General features: G+C 37.4%; 1 protein-coding gene across 1 annotated transcript in view; it reads right to left on the bottom strand.

Moving 5' to 3' along the window:
• Positions 1 to 1,093: 1,093 nt before the first annotated feature.
• LOC103597076 (fibrocystin-like) overlaps positions 1,094 to 20,342 on the bottom strand; it is a gene marked incomplete at its 3' end in the record, with an annotated part of 308,904 nt that continues 289,655 nt past the window's right edge. Inside the window, exons 27-29 of the mRNA XM_008580875.1 lie at positions 9,646 to 9,781; positions 8,554 to 8,641; positions 1,094 to 1,201 (exon numbers count right to left, since the gene is read on the bottom strand). Of these exons, the coding sequence (XP_008579097.1) occupies positions 1,094 to 1,201; positions 8,554 to 8,641; positions 9,646 to 9,781 (332 nt within the window). The remainder of the gene's footprint in view (positions 1,202 to 8,553; positions 8,642 to 9,645; positions 9,782 to 20,342) is intronic.

Below are 20,342 nucleotides of genomic sequence, written 5' to 3'. Positions count from 1 at the left end.
ATTAAAGGGATTTAACAGATCCACTTCTTCAGACTGTTACAATCTCTAACCCACTATCCAAATATAGGAGATGATTTTACGATGTCCCACTGGACCATCCTATCCTTAATTATATCAGGTTGAGATAAAATGAATATCTCTTAACCTCAGGGTGAAGCCCCAAAATTGAACTGTGATTATGAGTGATTGGGACTCCCTCAAGTGAGAAGGAAATGCACAATCCTAGCCGTAACCAGAAGAAGGATCCCAGAGTGCTATGATGATCGTGAGGCCTCTTGTGCAGAGAGGAAACCCCCATGCATGAAGAATTTGAGGCCCTCAGGCAAGATCTGTGTGTTAGAGATGCGTAATAACTTCGTATAGCATACATTATACGAAGTTATACGAAAATGATATCATTAGATATGTAACCTCGAAGGATATGCTTTTACCACTCTGTTTCCAATTTAGCAAACTTATTTCAGCATTTCTTTTCTGGCTAAATGCTCACTATCCCTCAAATGCTCTTTAAACCAGTTTTGCCATCCTTCTGGTTCCCTCATTAGGGAGTTACATAACTTGTTGACAAGTACTCATTATATATTTTCATGAGAGTCACATTTAATACTTCAGAAGGGACAGTTAAAAAATGTTTTCTCAGGTCATGTAAGCAACTTACACACATCTCATAAAGTACCAGGATGCTAATGGGTATCATCACCATTTGTGGGGAGGAGGCATGAGAGGGCAGGACCCAAAGGTAGGATTCCATAACACTCAATATCCCATGACTCTCTTTCTTGTAAATTAGAATTTTCTAACTAATACCCAACCAAATGTCATAGAAATGAAAAAGAAACAAGCGAGAACCTTCAAAGTACATTTTAGCATCTAGAGGAAAAGGTACATTTGGATTCATGCTCACCAGGAGTCTCCTGAGGCTTCATTTCTACATGTGCTCTTTATTCTCACACCTTAGTGATGCCTCCAAGTGAATTTTTTCCATCTAAACTATGATGACTTCTTATTTGAGATAGGAATTATTCTTATTATAAGGGAGAAGGGGTTATTTTTGCACAAGACACGTAATAAAAGCCCACTCTGCTGGTATTACCTGGAGGAGAAGTGACAGTAAAAATAAAGTGCCAGTTTGACCCAGAGATCAAGACTGCCAAGTTGGAGAAGCTCACATAACCATCTTGAGTTTCTGCCTGGATGCGTCCTACAAACAAACACAAAACAAAAAGTAGATGTTAGCTCTCTGTTTATGAGCAACGCCTTCAAGTCTTCTCTGAAAACAGGCAAAAGGACAATAAAGGCAATTTTTTTAAAACTTAGAGCCTCCCTAATAAAAGCTTACCTAATTAAAGATCTTACCTAATATGTTAGCTAACTTATAATGAAAGCTTACTATACCCGTCACTGTGCTTTATACACATCAGAGTATATAAACTACACAGCAACCTCATAAAATATGCTATTATCTGTAGTCTAGAGAGTAGCAAATAGGCTCATGAAAGGTTAAATTACTTGCTGCTGAGGTTACAGCCCAAATCTGCCTGATTTTGAAGTTTGCATTCCCAACCACTACTACATTTTGACTTTTTTTTAATGGAAACTCTCCCCGCTTTTTTCACTGGGTACATGGCCAACTGAAATAAAGACTTTATTCTCAGCCTTCTATAGAACTAAGTGTGAAAGTTGCAGCCAATGGGATGTAAGCAGAAGTAGTACTATTTTATTATTAAATGTTCATCAGGAAAAAAATTCTATTGTCTAGAATTTTCTACCAGTGTCTATGGCATGCCTGCCTTCTACTCTGGGGATCTGTAGCTTATTGTGGTAGCAGAGTTAGACCAATTGATTAGGACCACAGCAATTTAGCAGATCATGACTGATAAAGCTACCCTAATTTAGCAACTTGGATTGTCTGAGCTTTGGTTTTCCTAAATTTATAAAGTGAAGGGAGGCAACTTAACTCAGGATCACATTCACAGTACCATTAATGGTCTTTTGATTCCACTCCCCTAAATTACTTTGCTAATTAACAGCTGCCATGCTTCATCCTGGAAATGTCACTATGATAGGTATGGTGGACAAAAGGTTAGAAGAATGGTCTTAAAGTTTATAAATTGGTTTGAGATCTCCAAGGCTGAAAGGTATCATAAAGATATAATATGCTTAATGTTACATTTTTCAATTCAATTGCTCAATTTTTTTTGTGAAAATATTGTCTTTCCTCATCAATTCTGCAGAGCTAACTAAAACTTTATTTTTGGGAAACATCTTTTCCTTCATCTCATCAGAGTCCCAAAATAAATAAAATGCCCAGAAAAAATGGAAATAAATAAGCCGAGACTCAAATAAATGATAGGCACCCAAGATAAATGCACTTTATACTCTCTAAAACCTATATGCATCAAAATTATGGTCAATAAACTTGTGCAAACAATGAACTGCAGAGTACAGATGTTCAACATGAAATCATTTGCTGCAGTTTTTCCTTTGACAAACGTCCTTATTGTTCCCATCTTTGTAAGAATACAAAGCAGCATTTAATCGAAATGTGTCCGTCGAGCACAGTGAGTCTGCCTCATAGAACAGCCGCCAAACTGCTTAATGGAAAGTGCTTTAGCTCCAAATGGGTTTGCTTTTGCGTTAAATACCAGCTTGTCTTAGAGATCTCTGCAAAGATTCCCATATATATCTCTATGATATTCTCAGATTTGAAGCATATGTGCCCCAAAGCTGAAGCAGTTGCTGCCAAGTACAGTACATCACTGCAGGGTTCATCATATCTTTGGAATAGCTATTATAAAATATACAAATGCCATTGACAGGCTCCTTGATCAAGCTGGTATTGTTTAATGGACTGGCTAAGGGAACTTAGAATAGGATGGGGTGCTGAGCTTGAAAGAAGATTGAAATCATTTGCACAACTATCGGGGAATGCTATCCAAATGGGTTTCTGCAAGGTATGAGGTCTCAAAAATACCTGTGCAGCTGAAATCATCCCCACAACGATTCCACTCACCTCTAGCTATATATACGATTGAAATCATTTGCACAACTATCGGGGAATGCTATCCAAATGGGTTTCTGCAGGGTATGGGGTCTCTAAAATACCTGTGCAGCTGAAATCATCCCCACAACGATTCCACTCACCTCTAGCTATATATACTAGCAAACTGTTACATCATTAATTTTGAGATTTTACCTTTAAAACCATTAAGAACATATTTTTTTTAATTTTTTATATTCCATTCGATCTATAATTGAATGTCGAAGGATCTGCAGGACCCTTAAATAATTGTCTCTGAGTATATAAATTCACTTTTTCAAAACCATTAAGAACATATTTTTTTTTAAACTACTATAATCTATAATCGAATGTCGAAGGATCTGCAGGACCCTTAAATAATTGTCTCTGAGTATATAAATTCACTTTTTATGGTAAAAAATTGTAACTTTTTTTCCACTGAGGAGGGTCTACTAAAAGAAAAGAATATAAAGTTAATTTGCAGATAAAAGATTTAGACTAGATATATAGATATGGTTTCGTTGTTGTTATTTTGTTTTTCTCCAGGAAATACTTAGAGTAAGTTAGATAATCCATCCCAAATGATTTGGGTGCCATTCTTTCTGAAGTTAAAGAGAAGTATTTCATGATGGCTCCGAGAGAAACTTTCAATCATATGAAATCGGGTGTTTGTGTGACGTGGGCATTCTAAAAACAGAAAACTACACATGGTTTTCCCCTACTTTATGACAAACAAAAAATGTGTATATAGAAGACACTCTCAGCTCATTGTTCATACTTTCCCATTGGATCTCTTAAAAAAGACGATGGTGACAATACTGATCCAGGTAGACCAGTTGGCTTGAGCATCCTTGATGTTGGTACAATAAAATAGTAAAGAGTTTCATACCTCATTCCTTTTGCATGGCCACTATATAATTCTAAGTTGGTCAGTAATGATATCCTAGGAATAACTGAAAGAAAAGTAATAAGGGTGGGGGTGGGATAATTGTCAAAAGTGAAGAAAAGTAAAGTATGGAGTGTGAATAGGGTATGGTGTAGGAGAAGGTATGCAGTACACATAAGGCACGGACCATGAGTAAGGTTCTGGGGATGGGTAATGTATCAAGTATGGCAAAGTATAAAGTAAGGTGTGGACTGCGAATGAAATATGGAGGGTGGGTAAGATAACGACTATGGTAGGGTATAAAGTATGAATATGTAATATGGGGAAGGCATGGCATATAAATAAGGTCCTAGGTAAGGGATGAGTTGTGGAGTGAGGATAAGGTATGGAGTGTGGGTAAGGTATAGAATATGGGTCACGTATGGAGCAGACGATGGTGGAGATGAGTTTCAGCAGTCAGGTGAGAGTATCTGTCGTAAATATTACCAAAACATGAAAAAAGCTGAAAATTACTATTTCTGATGCTGCTGTATTATTTTAAGATCAGAATGTGAGTTGCTGTTATATAGTAAGCATTCTCTATACCAGACCACCAACGGCAGCAAAATGGCATTGAAGAATGCACAGAATGACAGCATCAAAAGAGGCCATTCAAAATGCGCTTTTGAACGTTTTGCTTTCACATTGGCCAATCTTGTATAGCTTTGCTTGATCACCTTACTTTCTTAATGATGTGTCTTGCTTCTGCAAATGTGCACAACCATCATTTTAGGCTGCTCTCTTTCCTTGGGATTTTAAACCGAAGGGGTTTCAGACTTAACTCCTTAGGTTAAAAAAATGACCAAGAGCAAAAATATCTCAGCAATACAGGTGTTACTTTCACCTAAGTAAGCAAAACATAGATTATATAAGTGGAAGTCTGGAAAGTCTATGAGGATATTCTCACAAATATGCAGCATTACCTGGGCCTTTAAAAAGTAAATTTCACAAAGTGAAATTGGAGAGGATGCTGAGGAGGGCTTGGGAGAAAATTACTTTTGTGGTCAGGCTGAAAACATTTGATTTCTTAATAAGTAAGTAGATAGAGTAGGGAATTTATAGTCCAAATAGTTAAAAGTCAACTTGAAAAGAGAGCAGGAAAATTTATAGCTCTAATAAGAAAACAGCAAGATGAAACGAGCTTTAAACAGTAAGGGTTTTGAAGCTATGAAATGTTTAATCATGAGATGTCGATTGCCTCCTCAAGAGAGTTATTAAAAGGGGATAGTTCTGTTTTCTGGAATTGATGAGATGTAGCTTTGCAGGAAACAAAATGTATAAGCTAAATAAAATGGTAACATTAAAACAAAAACCCTGAGATCTGAAATTAATTCATTAAAAACAATGTCAAACAAGAATTACTTAACTTAGAAACTTTGTATCTTTCTTTTTTTTAGAGACAAATAGCAAGAATAAAAGAAAAATATCCTCAGGAGAGATAGGTATTGTGTACCATGACAAGAACAGTTTTAGACCAAAAGTAAATGTAATTAGAAGTGGCAAAATTTTCACTTCTATGATTGATTTATTTCTATCTATTTTAGCATTTCATATATTTTACAAGAGCCATGTGAATGAGCTCAAACTCTTGTAGCCCGCATAATGCAAGAAGTAACTGTAAAGGCATGGCTTATTCTTGGAAACCAGTGATTTTGCAGATAGGTTGATGTATGAATTGGTAGATGAGTCATTTCCGATTCTGGAAAAAAACATTACAGACAACAGAAAACCAACAGAAATGCCCTAACTGACTCATGAAGTGCATAAGAAATCTGATAAACTGAATTTTTAAAGAGTTATCAATGCATCCTCAAATTTGTATAAGGATGGGGATATTTGACCAATTATAAAGAGGTACATGCACACGATAGCAATATAAAATTTTCAGTGATTTATTGTTATAAAACCTCCTTTCAACATGTTACTAACAAATTCCAAAGGGCCTGTCATTACCATTACAGCAGTAGTGTGGTATAAATAGCCAGTGCTTAAAAACATATTTCTGGAAAGAAGAATTTGCCAAAGTTAAAGTGATTCCCTACCTATTCCCCCTATTATGATATGCAAATATGATGGTAATAAAATAGATGATTGTACTTAAAACAGATAACTATTATTTCTTTTTTTCTTTTTACCAACACCGACACATATCTGTTTATTTCACATGCATATTTGGAAACATTATTTTCAAACCACAAGTGAGCTAATATTTAGAAAGCATATCTAATCTAAAACAGCAATACGATGTTTAGTGCAGAGATTTGCTCAGGTTCTAGCTCTTGGTCAGAATTATTCAAAAATTCTGAATTCAAGCAGACAAGACAACCCCATTACCTGTATTTCTTTATATTAGACCCTGTAAGGATGTTTGAGGAGGGCTTTTTGGGATAGAAGTTGTGAGGAAGGGGGTGAACGTTTTCCCTTCTGAGAATATTTTCCATAACCTATCTTTAAAATAGTTTTAATCGGTTTAAATTCTTGGGACACTTTATTCATTTTCTCATTGAAGCTAGTTAGAGGAATTAAAGGGATTTAACAGATCCACTTCTTCAGACTGTTACAATCTCTAACCCACTATCCAAATATAGGAGATGATTTTACGATGTCCCACTGGACCATCCTATCCTTAATTATATCAGGTTGAGATAAAATGAATATCTCTTAACCTCAGGGTGAAGCCCCAAAATTGAACTGTGATTATGAGTGATTGGGACTCCCTCAAGTGAGAAGGAAATGCACAATCCTAGCCGTAACCAGAAGAAGGATCCCAGAGTGCTATGATGATCATGAGGCCTCTTGTGCAGAGAGGAAACCCCCATGCATGAAGAATTTGAGGCCCTCAGGCAAGATCTGTGTGTTAGAGATGCCACTCACCTCCTGAATGATTAATAATGTGTGGGGTAGGTTTGAGGGGGCTGGTAAGAGTACAAGCAGCCCTTTGAACTCTCTGGAACTCAAACTATAACAGTTGTAAACCAGAACCTCTGGTTCCTGTTGTGTTAAAACTTAGACCACTCATACAAAAAGACCTTTGTCTTAATTTGGTCCAGCAGCCAGGTCATACATTTTGTCATTCTCAGCAAAACTCTTGCTTTTGGCTCCTCCTCCAGCCTTCTTCCCCATTTCAGTAAATAACACCAATATCCACACAATATAACAAGGTCAAAACTTATAAGTTATTCTCAAGTCCTTGTTTCCTTTACTTATGGTAGATTCTGTCAATTCTCCTAAAAGATACTCTGAATCAGTGCATGTGTGATCTTCGCCATCATCTCTTGCCTAGCTTCCTGCAATCACCTCCCAACTGGCTTAGTAGGTTCACTCTTGTCGTTCTCCAATCTACCCTTCACAGAGCAGAGCGGGCTTCTAAACATGTAATACAATGGCTTTGCATCTCACTGAGAGCACAGTCCAAACTGCTCGCATGATCTCCAAAGCCCTCTGTTGTCTGGCTCTAGACAACCTCTCTGACTTCATCTCCTGCCCTTATTTCCCTTAGTCATGAGGCTTCTTTGCCTGCTTTCTGTTTCTCAAGCACATTCTCCTTAAAATATTTTCTGTGGATCACATCTTGTATTGTTTTAAAACATAAGGGCATAATTACTGAACAATTTCATAATAAAAGCATGTGCACTTCATAAGCTTCAAAACAAACACAGGACAAAGCAGTGGCTAGAACGAATCCTTGGGGATTCTGAATTCCTAATCTGTGATAACTCACTAGGGGACACCTGCAAGCACCTTCTTACATCTTTGAGTAGATTATATTCCAAGAGTTTTTGTTTGTTTGTTTGTTTTGTGGGTCAGATAGTCAGAAACTTAGAACTTATAAACTATTTTTCCCATAAGAAAACATGTTATACCTGGTTGTTTCTCTTTAGGCCAGGTCCTAAAATGTATATTCCTGGGCTTCTCTGCAGAATATGTAATCAAGCTATCTCACACTAAGGCTTAGAAATCTGCATTTAAAATAAAACCCATTCTGATTTTCAAACACACAAGCTCCAAGGAACGTAGATGGAGCTAGCGGTGGTGCTGAGATTGAATAGGAAGGTAAGAGGGGGGTGCAGAAAAAGGTAGAGAAAGGAAAATTAATTCTGAAGATAAAGCTCTCTTTCAGGTGCTTTTGCATTTATCAATGCATTTATTCTTCATAACATTGAGAATAAGTTTTTCTGTTTCCCTACAGAAACCACATTATACCTGGTGAACTGCTCCCTGGGCCAGTCCACGATACTGTAGCAAACAAGTCTGTGGCATAGCGGCATTGAGTAATCTGTAGAAAAACTCAGATTTGAGACCAAGCCAAACGTTCGGTGCCCTTTTCCTTATAACCATATTGAGGACACAGGTGTGATGAAAATGCTCCTTCATCATGCAAGGTAAGGAAAAGGAGAAGGTGGAGCCTTAAGTGTTTATGGCCAGCCTAATCTTCCTTATCACAGATGCTGGTACTGTAGACTGGGGATGAAGAATATTTCTTCCAAATTACCAAAGAAATTGAGTATTACCAACTTTGCTATGAATTCCTGATGGGAGCAAACATTTTCTGTGCACTTAAAGCAGTAATAGTAGTAGTAGTAGTAATCTGAAAATCACAGATACCTACCTTTTAGCACTGAATCTGATGTCCCTTCCAGGGAAGCTAAAACAGTCCAAGGCTCTGAGGGGGGGCCCAAAGACTCCACTCTTTGATTCTGGAAATGGAAGGGTTGGGGAGTGAAAAGAAAAAATAGGATTCAGAAGAGAATTTTGTGACGTTATCTAAGAAAAAAAGAAAATGGGATTCAGGCAAACTTTCACAAAGCACATTCAGTAGAAATAAACTAAAGAAGGAAAATGATAAAAATGTTTTCTTTCTAATGTTAAGAATGTATCAACGTTAGCTTATTGAAAGAAGAGAAGGGAGATTATTGCAGGAAAACTTGGGGCAGGGCAGTGAAGAGAAGAATGGAAAGTCAGGTTTATAGAAGAGGAGAGTGGTATTGTGTTGAAGGTTAATGAGAAAGGAAAGGTTAAGAGTCTTAAGAATGCAGGAGATAGTTGGGTGAGAGTCAGACTAGATCAAAGTGTACAGGTTCCAAGTGTGGCCTTCAGTGCCACAGACTTCTCTGCAAACATGCCAGGGGATGCATTTGGAAAGAATAGAAATCTGATTTCTATCTGATCATAAATTACTTTTTTTCCCATGGATTTTGTAAATATAGGCAAGATAAAATAGAATCAGAGGACACAAAGATGAAATTAGAATTAAGCACAGTAGCCTCCTATTGATGATTTACTTAACCACATATAAGAGAGATAGATAATTCATTATAACATAAAACTGTAATATATGTGTGACATCATAAATTCCTTTATTAGCATAAGAAAAGACTTCTTCAGATATAGATATACTTTGTTTTGAAAAAGCTAGATTTCAGAGAAGATATGAGAGATGTACTTAAAGAATTTGCTTGGGGAGAAAAAGTATCAGAATTTGATTTTTACCCTTGGTCAATTTCTGAACATTCACAGAAAGTGCAAGGATGGCAAACTAAAGTGGACAGAAAATGACAAAAGTAGTTGAGAACTTCTAAGTGCAGCAAATTTCACACAACGGGCACTCTAAATGTGTATCAAGCATGACAAAATCTAAAACATGTGCTGAATGCTGCATGCTACCCAGCTCTAAAGAAAGATTGTTCCTATGAAAAGTTACCTGCTGGTCCAGAAAAACGAGTTGTGGTTGCACCGGAAGCTCTTTTCCCACTTCTCCATCCGAAGGCTGGACTAGGACTGAAAGAGCATAGGGCCGAATGTATATCAAGTTCCCAGTTTGAAAATTGCTTGTATTTCTGGCAGATACAAAGACAACTAGATCAACAGGATTACAAGTATCACACAGTAGCTATTTTCCATAATACATTATAACCAGCAAAAATATTTGTATATGCCCTTTGTATTAGTCCATTTTGTGTTGCTGTAACAGAATACCTGAGACTGGGTAATTTATGAAGAAGAGATGTTTATTTGGCTTACGATTCTGGGACAGCTGCATCTAGCACGGGCCTCAGGCTGCTTCTACTCATGGCAGAAAGTGGAAGGCAGCCAATGGGTACAAGCAGATTATTTGGTGAGAGAAAGCAAGAGAGAGGAGGTGCCAAGGTCTTTTAAACAACAAGCTCTCGTGGGAACTAATAGAATGAGAACTCACTCATTAATCCCCTCCCCCAGGGAGAGCATTAATCCATTCATGAGGGATCCGCCCCCATGACTCAATCAGTTTCCAACACTGCCACATTGGGGATCAGATTTCCACATGAGTTTTGGTGGGGACAACACATCCAAACTCATTCACCCTTGTTTCTAGAAACTTAATAATATATTGTGTAGTGAACATGACTTTATACCAAACAATAATTAGATATTTATGTGATATGTTTACTTAGCCATATTGAAAATGGACTGGGAGGAGAGGAGAAGTACAAATTATAAACTTATATTTTTATCACTATTAAGATAAGCCAAAAAAAAAAGCCTCAGTGAAGGAATTTATCACACTAAATTACTTAGAGGGTGGGACATATTCAGTAGGAAGCTATCAAGCCATATCTTTTAAAAAGTTCACTGTTCTATAGTGTGTTCCAATTTCCATGGTTTGAATATTCCTGCCCCAGGTGATCCCAGGATTCCAAGATAACATCACTGAATGGAGTTGGGAAGAGATGCTGAGTGCAAACTCCAGCACACCACTATTTTACACAGTTCATTTAGTCTCCACAACAACCCTCTCATATTTATATTCTCCAGGTGTGCTTGCACTAAATAATTTCAATAACTGTGTCATTAATCAATTAATTTATTTTAATTGCACGAAGCATATAGGGAGAATAATACACTACAGTTGATACTTACTGAGCATTTACTGTGTACTAAGTACTATTATAAACTTTTCATGTATAAACTCATTGCATTTTTAAAGTCACACTCTGAGGTAGGTATTCTTATTTATATATAAAGAAACTGAGTCCCAAAAGGCCTAAGTAATTTGCCAAAGGTCTTAGAAATAGTAAGTGTTGACCAAGGTCTAGAGTGGATAACCAATGAGCTATACTGCTTTTCACCTCGTTCAAACGTATTAATTGCTGATGTGACTTAGTAAGGAAATGGAATACATATAAAATAATTACATAACTTATGATACCTCAAAACATCTTTTACCCTGTGTTACAGTATTTTTGATGATGGAGCTAGCTTTATTAAAATAACATTACACACCTATTATTCCATTAAGCCTATTGTGCATGACACATCATAGGCATGCAATAGATATTTGGCAATTAAATGGAGATATACAGACATCCTATATTGTACATGAGGTTACTTCAAAAAGTTCATGGAAGAATGGAATTAAAAGGCAATACAAATCTTTCCATGAACTTTTTGAAGTACCCTTGTACATTACCCTAACATACAGCATCCCTTAGAGAGTTTACCCTCAAAATAGTTAGGCCAGGTCTACCAAGGCTTTTATTTAAAAACTAAAAAAAAAAAAAAAAAAAACANCAGCCGGGCTTGAGCGCTCTCAGGAGTCCTCCTCTGTGTCGGCCCCAAAGCCTCGAACCTTTTAGCACTGAATCTGATGTCCCTTCCAGGGAAGCTAAAACAGTCCAAGGCTCTGAGGGGGGGCCCAAAGACTCCACTCTTTGATTCTGCTGGTCCAGAAAAACGAGTTGTGGTTGCACCGGAAGCTCTTTTCCCACTTCTCCATCCGAAGGCTGGACTAGGACTGAAAGAGCATAGGGCCGAATGTATATCAAGTTCCCAGTTTGAAAATTGCTTGTATTTCTGGCAGATACAAAGACAACTAGATCAACAGGATTACAAGTATCACACAGTAGCTATTTTCCATAATACATTATAACCAGCAAAAATATTTGTATATGCCCTTTGTATTAGTCCATTTTGTGTTGCTGTAACAGAATACCTGAGACTGGGTAATTTATGAAGAAGAGATGTTTATTTGGCTTACGATTCTGGGACAGCTGCATCTAGCACGGGCCTCAGGCTGCTTCTACTCATGGCAGAAAGTGGAAGGCAGCCAATGGGTACAAGCAGATTATTTGGTGAGAGAAAGCAAGAGAGAGGAGGTGCCAAGGTCTTTTAAACAACAAGCTCTCGTGGGAACTAATAGAATGAGAACTCACTCATAAACAACAAGCTCTCGTGGGAACTAATAGAATGAGAACTCACTCATTAATCCCCTCCCCCAGGGAGAGCATTAATCCATTCATGAGGGATCCGCCCCCATGACTCAATCAGTTTCCAACACTGCCACATTGGGGATCAGATTTCCACATGAGTTTTGGTGGGGACAACACATCCAAACTCATTCACCCTTGTTTCTAGAAACTTAATAATATATTGTGTAGTGAACATGACTTTATACCAAACAATAATTAGATATTTATGTGATATGTTTACTTAGCCATATTGAAAATGGACTGGGAGGAGAGGAGAAGTACAAATTATAAACTTATATTTTTATCACTATTAAGATAAGCCAAAAAAAAAAGCCTCAGTGAAGGAATTTATCACACTAAATTACTTAGAGGGTGGGACATATTCAGTAGGAAGCTATCAAGCCATATCTTTTAAAAAGTTCACTGTTCTATAGTGTGTTCCAATTTCCATGGTTTGAATATTCCTGCCCCAGGTGATCCCAGGATTCCAAGATAACATCACTGAATGGAGTTGGGAAGAGATGCTGAGTGCAAACTCCAGCACACCACTATTTTACACAGTTCATTTAGTCTCCACAACAACCCTCTCATATTTATATTCTCCAGGTGTGCTTGCACTAAATAATTTCAATAACTGTGTCATTAATCAATTAATTTATTTTAATTGCACGAAGCATATAGGGAGAATAATACACTACAGTTGATACTTACTGAGCATTTACTGTGTACTAAGTACTATTATAAACTTTTCATGTATAAACTCATTGCATTTTTAAAGTCACACTCTGAGGTAGGTATTCTTATTTATATATAAAGAAACTGAGTCCCAAAAGGCCTAAGTAATTTGCCAAAGGTCTTAGAAATAGTAAGTGTTGACCAAGGTCTAGAGTGGATAACCAATGAGCTATACTGCTTTTCACCTCGTTCAAACGTATTAATTGCTGATGTGACTTAGTAAGGAAATGGAATACATATAAAATAATTACATAACTTATGATACCTCAAAACATCTTTTACCCTGTGTTACAGTATTTTTGATGATGGAGCTAGCTTTATTAAAATAACATTACACACCTATTATTCCATTAAGCCTATTGTGCATGACACATCATAGGCATGCAATAGATATTTGGCAATTAAATGGAGATATACAGACATCCTATATTGTACATGAGGTTACTTCAAAAAGTTCATGGAAGAATGGAATTAAAAGGCAATACAAATCTTTCCATGAACTTTTTGAAGTACCCTTGTACATTACCCTAACATACAGCATCCCTTAGAGAGTTTACCCTCAAAATAGTTAGGCCAGGTCTACCAAGGCTTTTATTTAAAAACTAAAAAAAAAAAAAAAAAAAGCATCCTAGTCTTCCCTCCCCTTGGTTAAATGTTTGTGAGTAAAGTCTTCTATTCCCCAACCTCTTCCCCTGCCTCATGTGAGAAGGAAAGGATAAAGTATTTATTTATCATGGAAGGTGCATGTCAGGTAAAGGTTAAGGTTAACCCTAAAAGAGAAAATAGTGAAAAAGCAAATACAATGGATCACGAAATATAAAGTTTCTGTAGAAAGCAATTTCCCTCTCCCCTGGGAATCCTTGGAAATGCATGCATGCAAAGTGAGCATATGTGGTCCAAACAACCCCCTTTGGTCACCTACCAGCTAAGGCCCTGTCTTTTATGCTGGAATCATTCCCGGAGAATTCCACACACACTAGCACAATCATCATTTATTAGTTTGCTTAGCCTGAGTGACTAAGTGTCCTTTCCTTTTTTAAAGGGAACAATTTAAACCAGATTTTAAAAATCCATGCTATTAGTTCTATCCTTCTATTGGTCCCATATTATTAGGAAATTGTGGCATTGTTACCAGATCCTATTTCTCCCCTAACCTATTCCATAAATGCTTTCTGATGAGGGTGGAAATGCAGGCAAGCAATCTGGGTTAAAGAAACTGAATGACCCCATCAAAGATTCTGACATAAGTACATCGATGTCTAGAGATGACGGCAATGGGAATCAACTGCCTGAACACCCGCTGAAAGGCCCGTCCCTGACACACTTTAAAGTTTATTGTGAGCGGACGTCTCTTATTAAATGTAAACAGCATCCCACTGGAGGTCAGAGACTTGCTGCTGCAGCATATCCCAAGGTAATACCACTTTAAGCTCCACATAAACTCTTAAGCAGTTTCTATCCTAAAACCTGACCGTAGGTAGTACAGTTTTTTACGATATGTTATAATAGTGCAATAAATCTGTTAGCTTAAAATCGAATCTCCGTGGCCTTTTAGAGAAATCATCATTAAATGCAGGGTCCTGTTAATGATGCCATCGAAGTGAAATTGTTTAATCTGCTAAGGGGGTGAAAGGTCACCAAATGAATTTTTTATAATACATCAACTTGACACGCAATAGGGAAAACTGTAATAGATAAAAGCAAAGGAAAAGGGCACTGTCTTCTTCTGATAGGTCAATAGCAGCCAAGAGAGTCACTCATCCACTTTCCTTTCACGATGGGGCTCCTTTTGCATTTAATATGGACACCCAATTAATACCTCAGCACCACAGACAACCTCATTTTAGGTGACTTATAGCAATTTCTCCCCCTTCCCTGAAATGAAAGTGATCACAATACATCATAGCATTGTGCGAATTAACGTTAATTGATTCAAGTTACCAAGCAATGATGGGCCACTTATATAATCTAGGCGTTATTGGGTGCTAGAAGGGATGGAGGGAAGATTAGATTCCAGTGTCCGTTGCTGTGACGACGGGAGTCACCTGATGCCTTGTTAGACAGTTGTAAGGTTCTATTGCTGGCCCCAGTGGGGTCGTCAGTAAACTGGAGTGATGTCCAAACATCATTACATGCTGCTCCAATATTAAAGCAAAGGGATTAGCAACTTATTGCAAGCAACCTGGATTTGTCATTGTGCTGTCGTTATCCAATTTCCAACTGCTAATGTGACTGTAGCCTGCAGGCAGAAAGACCTACAGCCAAACTTTAAAAAATGGGGGAGGAAAGAAAGTTCCCTCCATTCCTCCCAGTTTTAACCACTACTTAACAGCTTCCAATATCCAGTCAAGTATGTGAAAGAATTTTTTTTTTCTTCTAGTGCTTAAGTATAAAAAATGGGGGAGGAAAGAAAGTTCCCTCCATTCCTCCCAGTTTTAACCACTACTTAACACCTTCCAATATCCAGTCAAGTATGTGAAAGAATTTTTTTTTCTTCTAGTGCTTAAGTACGATGTAAAGGAGGAAGATCAAGAAAATACAGAAATTTCCCAGTTCAGAGATCACCGCTATTCACTCTAACTCTTGCATATCAATCCACCAGATCTGAAGTGTTTACTGTACAGAGGAGGAGGGATTCTCATTTGCATGGCAAACCCTGCAAACAAATAAATCCCATTGGTGAAAACTGGCTCTAGGCAAGACCTACTATGCTGCCTTGGGGTGGGGTGGGGCTGGGAGATTAGAGATATCCCATTGGTGAAAACTGGCTCTAGGCAAGACCTACTATGCTGCCTTGGGGTGGGGTGGGGTGGGGCTGGGAGATTAGAGACACTCCCTTTTCAACTTTTTCCTCCTCAAAGCTACTAAACCAGTTTCCTGTAAAAGAGCCTTGTATTTTGATTAAAATGTTTCAGGGAGTCCTGAGCATTTTTGACTTCTTGTGTTTTAAATAGGTTAAATATAGAATAGTCTATATGTACCAGGAGGAGATGAATTCTAAAGAAATTTGAATGATTCTTTACCCTGGAAAAAAAAGTTCTCTAGTGAATTTCATTTAACAAACATATGTTAACCCTCCTACTATGTACAAACATTGTTCAAGGCACTGTGAGATATGCAAAGATAAATAAAATGCCATGACCTCTACCCCTCAGGAATAGTCTTCTATATAGTTTGTCAGACAAGAATTACTTTTCTGGCTATCTTTCTGACTTGATGCATACCATTTAACTTACATTTCATGGTCCTTAGGCTCCCTATTAAACCTAGCCAGGCTCCCTTAGCAGCTGTCAACTCCGAGGAGGGAAGAAATGTCTTATGAGCTGACAGTTTCCTTCTGGCACCATGGTCTAGTGGTTCCAAGCCTGGCACATTTAAAGCACCCAGTACGTGTTACTATAGTAACACCAGTAAATCAGTACCCATCCTGCAGTTTCTCTGCTCTTAGGTCACTAATTGCCTCTGGAAAGCCATTACCTATCTTGTTCTGGCTAACTTCAGGTTCTGGTGCATGCCTCAAGCAGTGTACTTACTGCTCTGCTGTAATACTTATGTTTAAACTTGTGTGATTCCTTGAAATCATTCATTTCAAATTGAGTTTTGAGTAACCCTAGGTGTAGATTGCCGTGTGCCAGGAGTATATAAATACAGAATAAATATCATAACATCTTCCAACAATGTCAATTGTAAGCAAAAACTCAGAGGACAAAAACCTAAGTATTTTAATTGATAAATCACTTAAAATAATATTTTATAATTAATCTAGCATAAATATTTTATTTAGGAGAATTAAAACTGAATATTTAAAGATCATACACAAAATAATCAAAATTTCTTGTTTGTGATGGGGGGCTGTAGCAGTCATAGTCTAGCCAGGCCAAAAAACCAGAAAACATTCCAGGTCTTTTTAATGGAAGAGATTTAACACAAGATATTGATTACACAGGAGTATTAGAATAGTAGAAAAGCCAAACAGGCTACATTTCACTATTTATGATAAATACTGAATAATCATTTATCATGAATGACAATGTGCTTAGGTACTCTTTGAAATATAATAGTAAGTTGAAACCCTGACCACCTAACAAATACATAAAGATAAAAATACACTCAAGTTAATTTTATGAGAAACTAGATTAATGGTTAAGTAGGTTCATATTGAATTAATGATTTCTTTGTAATAGATATGGAAAGAGATTTAATATAACATATTCTCACTGAATAGTTGAGTAAATGTTGTTCTACCTATCCAATCACTTTTAAATCTCTAGATTTTCATAGGAGCTATATGATATTTTGGACATAATAGCTGTTCAATTAATATTTGGAGAATAAAAGCTTTCATGAGTCTATTATATTTACTTAGGACTTCACCATATGTACACAAAAATCTTAAATTACTTGATTTTAAAGTAGCATGGTTCAATTTTGGAATTAGAACTACACGTGCATGAGGGCAGGGAGCTGCTGGATATAGATATGTCATCATCAGCAACAGATTACAATTAACATCCTGTTCACAAGGAAAGTAGCAGAAAGAATATATATGGTAGAACAAGAATCAAAGATTTAGTGGTCTGGGATCATTTAGTATATGAACAATAGTCCCCAAGGGCATCACTGCAGAAACAGGGCTGTGATATAAATGATAGTTGTAATGATGACCATGAATCATCAGTAAAAATGTGAACGGTCTACATTATTTCCCATTTAATAAAGCTGGATATTAATCTCTTTGTCTTTTTTTTTTAAGTTTAAGAATTAAAGACTTTTAAAAAATGCTAGGGATTAAAGGAACAATTTTTAATTATACACAAAGCTTGCTTATACAGAACATCTTCTATAAAGCCACATATATGGGCCGGCCCGTGGCTCACTCGGGAGAGTGCGGTGCTGATAGCACCAAGGCCCTGGGTTCGGATCCCACATAGGGATGGCCGGTTCGCTCACTGGCTGAGCGTGGTGCTGACAACACCAAGTCAAGGGTTGAGATCCCCTTACCAGTCATCTTTTAAAATAAATAAATAAATAAATAAATAAATAAAGCCACATATATGAAATACTATCACAATAATTTTGCCATTCACCCAATTCAACAAAGTAGTGACTTTATACTGTAGTGAAAAGAAGAAATGATGTAAAAACATTCTTCAATGACTAAGTTATGGCTTTACCATAGCAAGTAAAGAGACAATCTGGTAGTACAGGAATCTCTTCCAGGATGAAGATTCCACCAGTCTTGAAAAAAAAAAAAAAAATCCCTCTGTGTCAACAGAAAGATTCTGCCCTTACATACTCCAAATGGCTTTTTCCTAGAAAACAGATGCCCAGCAGACATGGAGGAGTTGCAGAAGAGAAAATGTTAAATGAGACTGAGTGCCAATAGACTTGTTATCACCCATTGGTTCTTAGTTATCTTCCGTCTTCCAAGTCAGCTCGATAGAGTGCTCCTTACGCAGAACAGGGGAACTTAAAATACCACAAATGTAATAAGTACACACAAATACACATCCACACACACACACTCCCCAATGTCATGCTACTATAACTGCTTTCAGGGCCCAAGGTTCATGGTAGTCATAAACAAAGAGCTTTATGTAACAGAATATTAGTTTTCTATTGTTACCTAATAGATCACCACGAAGTTAATTGTGTAAAATAATACAAATGTATTATCTCCAGGGAGTAGATCAGGAATCCAGATAAATTCAGCTAGGTTCACTGCTGTGTAGAGGCTCTCAGAAAAAATCCACTTCCAAACTCACTCAGGTTGTTGGCAGAATTCATTTCCTTGTGGCTATAGAATTGAGGTCCCTGTTTCCTCACTGGCTGTCAACATATGTCCCTCTCTTCTCATAGAGTCCACCTGCATTCCATTTCATGTGGCCCCTTCCATCTCAAAGGCAGTGGCACATCAAATTCTTCTCACATTTTGAATCTCTCTGCCTTCCTCTCTTTCTNGTTTCCTCACTGGCTGTCAACATATGTCCCTCTCTTCTCATAGAGTCCACCTGCATTCCATTTCATGTGGCCCCTTCCATCTCAAAGGCAGTGGCACATCAAATTCTTCTCACATTTTGAATCTCTCTGCCTTCCTCTCTTTCTTTCTCTTCCACAGCAGGAGAAAGCTCTCCTCTTTTAGGGGCTCTTGTGTTTGGGCCCACTTTGGCAATATAAAATATTTTCCCTATCTTAAGGTCAACTGTGCTACATAACATAGTGTAATCATAACAGCGTTATCTATATTCATAGGTTCCCCCTGGAGTGAGGCACACCTTTGTAAGGCCATTTTAGAAATTCTGCCAACCACAGATACCTTTGGCATTTCAATAGCAAGGTTCTCTTAGAGATACATATGTATCTAATTTTACTATATGACAAAGAATATTATATAGAGATTTTTTCTAGTATGGGAATAAATGAGACAAGAGAGAAGGAAAAAGAAGAGAAGGACATTCAAGAGAGCAAAAGTCAAGTTTCTACTGAAAGGAAAGCAAGCAATATGGAATACGTTCTGCCAGGATTCCAGATAAAAGACAGTGTACAGAAATAAGACACTGGTGGGGAACCCCAGTTTCAAAATGGCAAAATGAACACATGTTTATCTCTGTATTTTTTAAGTTGGAAAACTGGTTCATGAAACTGACTTAGCCAAGCAGAGTAAGCTCAAATCCTGATGCTTCTAGAGGAGGATAAAGACCAGAAGAGGCCTATTCAGTATATACTATTTACTTAGAAAGCAGATGGCAACTCCACTTTTCGCCACAAAGCAGAAGTTGGTGGCTTCTTGCAAGTAGGTACTACTCTCCTAGCAAAGTAAGGGTCCAATATGGCCTCAATCTGTTGAAATGCATACAACCCTATTAAACTAACAGGAGTGAACCTCTGGAGAATATCCTCAGTACTTTTCACTGAAAGGACTGTGACCGTAGACTCATTTCTGTTGTCTCGAGGTCAATTCATCAGCTTTCCAATGGCTCTCCCATGAGTTCAGCGGAAGTCCCAACTGACACTGATCAAAGCTGAAAGAAACAGGGATCACCTGGAGGTATGCATAGGGCTTCAGCATTGTTTACCATACTCTGCAACTCTTAGGAACATGGGAAAGCTTGCTAATTCTCGTTCAATTCCATAGGACATAGCATTTCTCATTCTGCAGAGGTTTGTTCAGATACATGAGGGGTCTTCAAAAAGTTTATGGAAGCACTGTATTATCTTTTAATTCAATTTTTCCATGTATTTTTTAAGAACGCTTGTACTTAAGAAGCAGCCTTTTCTTACTGTCAGAAGATGTGTGTATGCCTACACCTGTGGCAGATTCAATCTCTGTTGTTTTTTCTCAGATGTACTTCTATTGCTTCTACAAATTGACTTTGCTCTCCTTCTAAATATATAAATCTGTCATTTTTTAATGATGACCTACTAGGAAAGTTCATTA

The sequence above is a fragment of the Galeopterus variegatus genome, unplaced genomic scaffold (assembly GCF_000696425.1).
Source record: "Galeopterus variegatus unplaced genomic scaffold, G_variegatus-3.0.2 Scaffold2185, whole genome shotgun sequence".
Classification (NCBI taxonomy): Eukaryota; Metazoa; Chordata; class Mammalia; order Dermoptera; family Cynocephalidae; genus Galeopterus; species Galeopterus variegatus.
The sequence above is the reverse complement of the archived record's forward strand: the minus strand, read 5'-3'. Positions and strand labels throughout refer to the sequence as shown.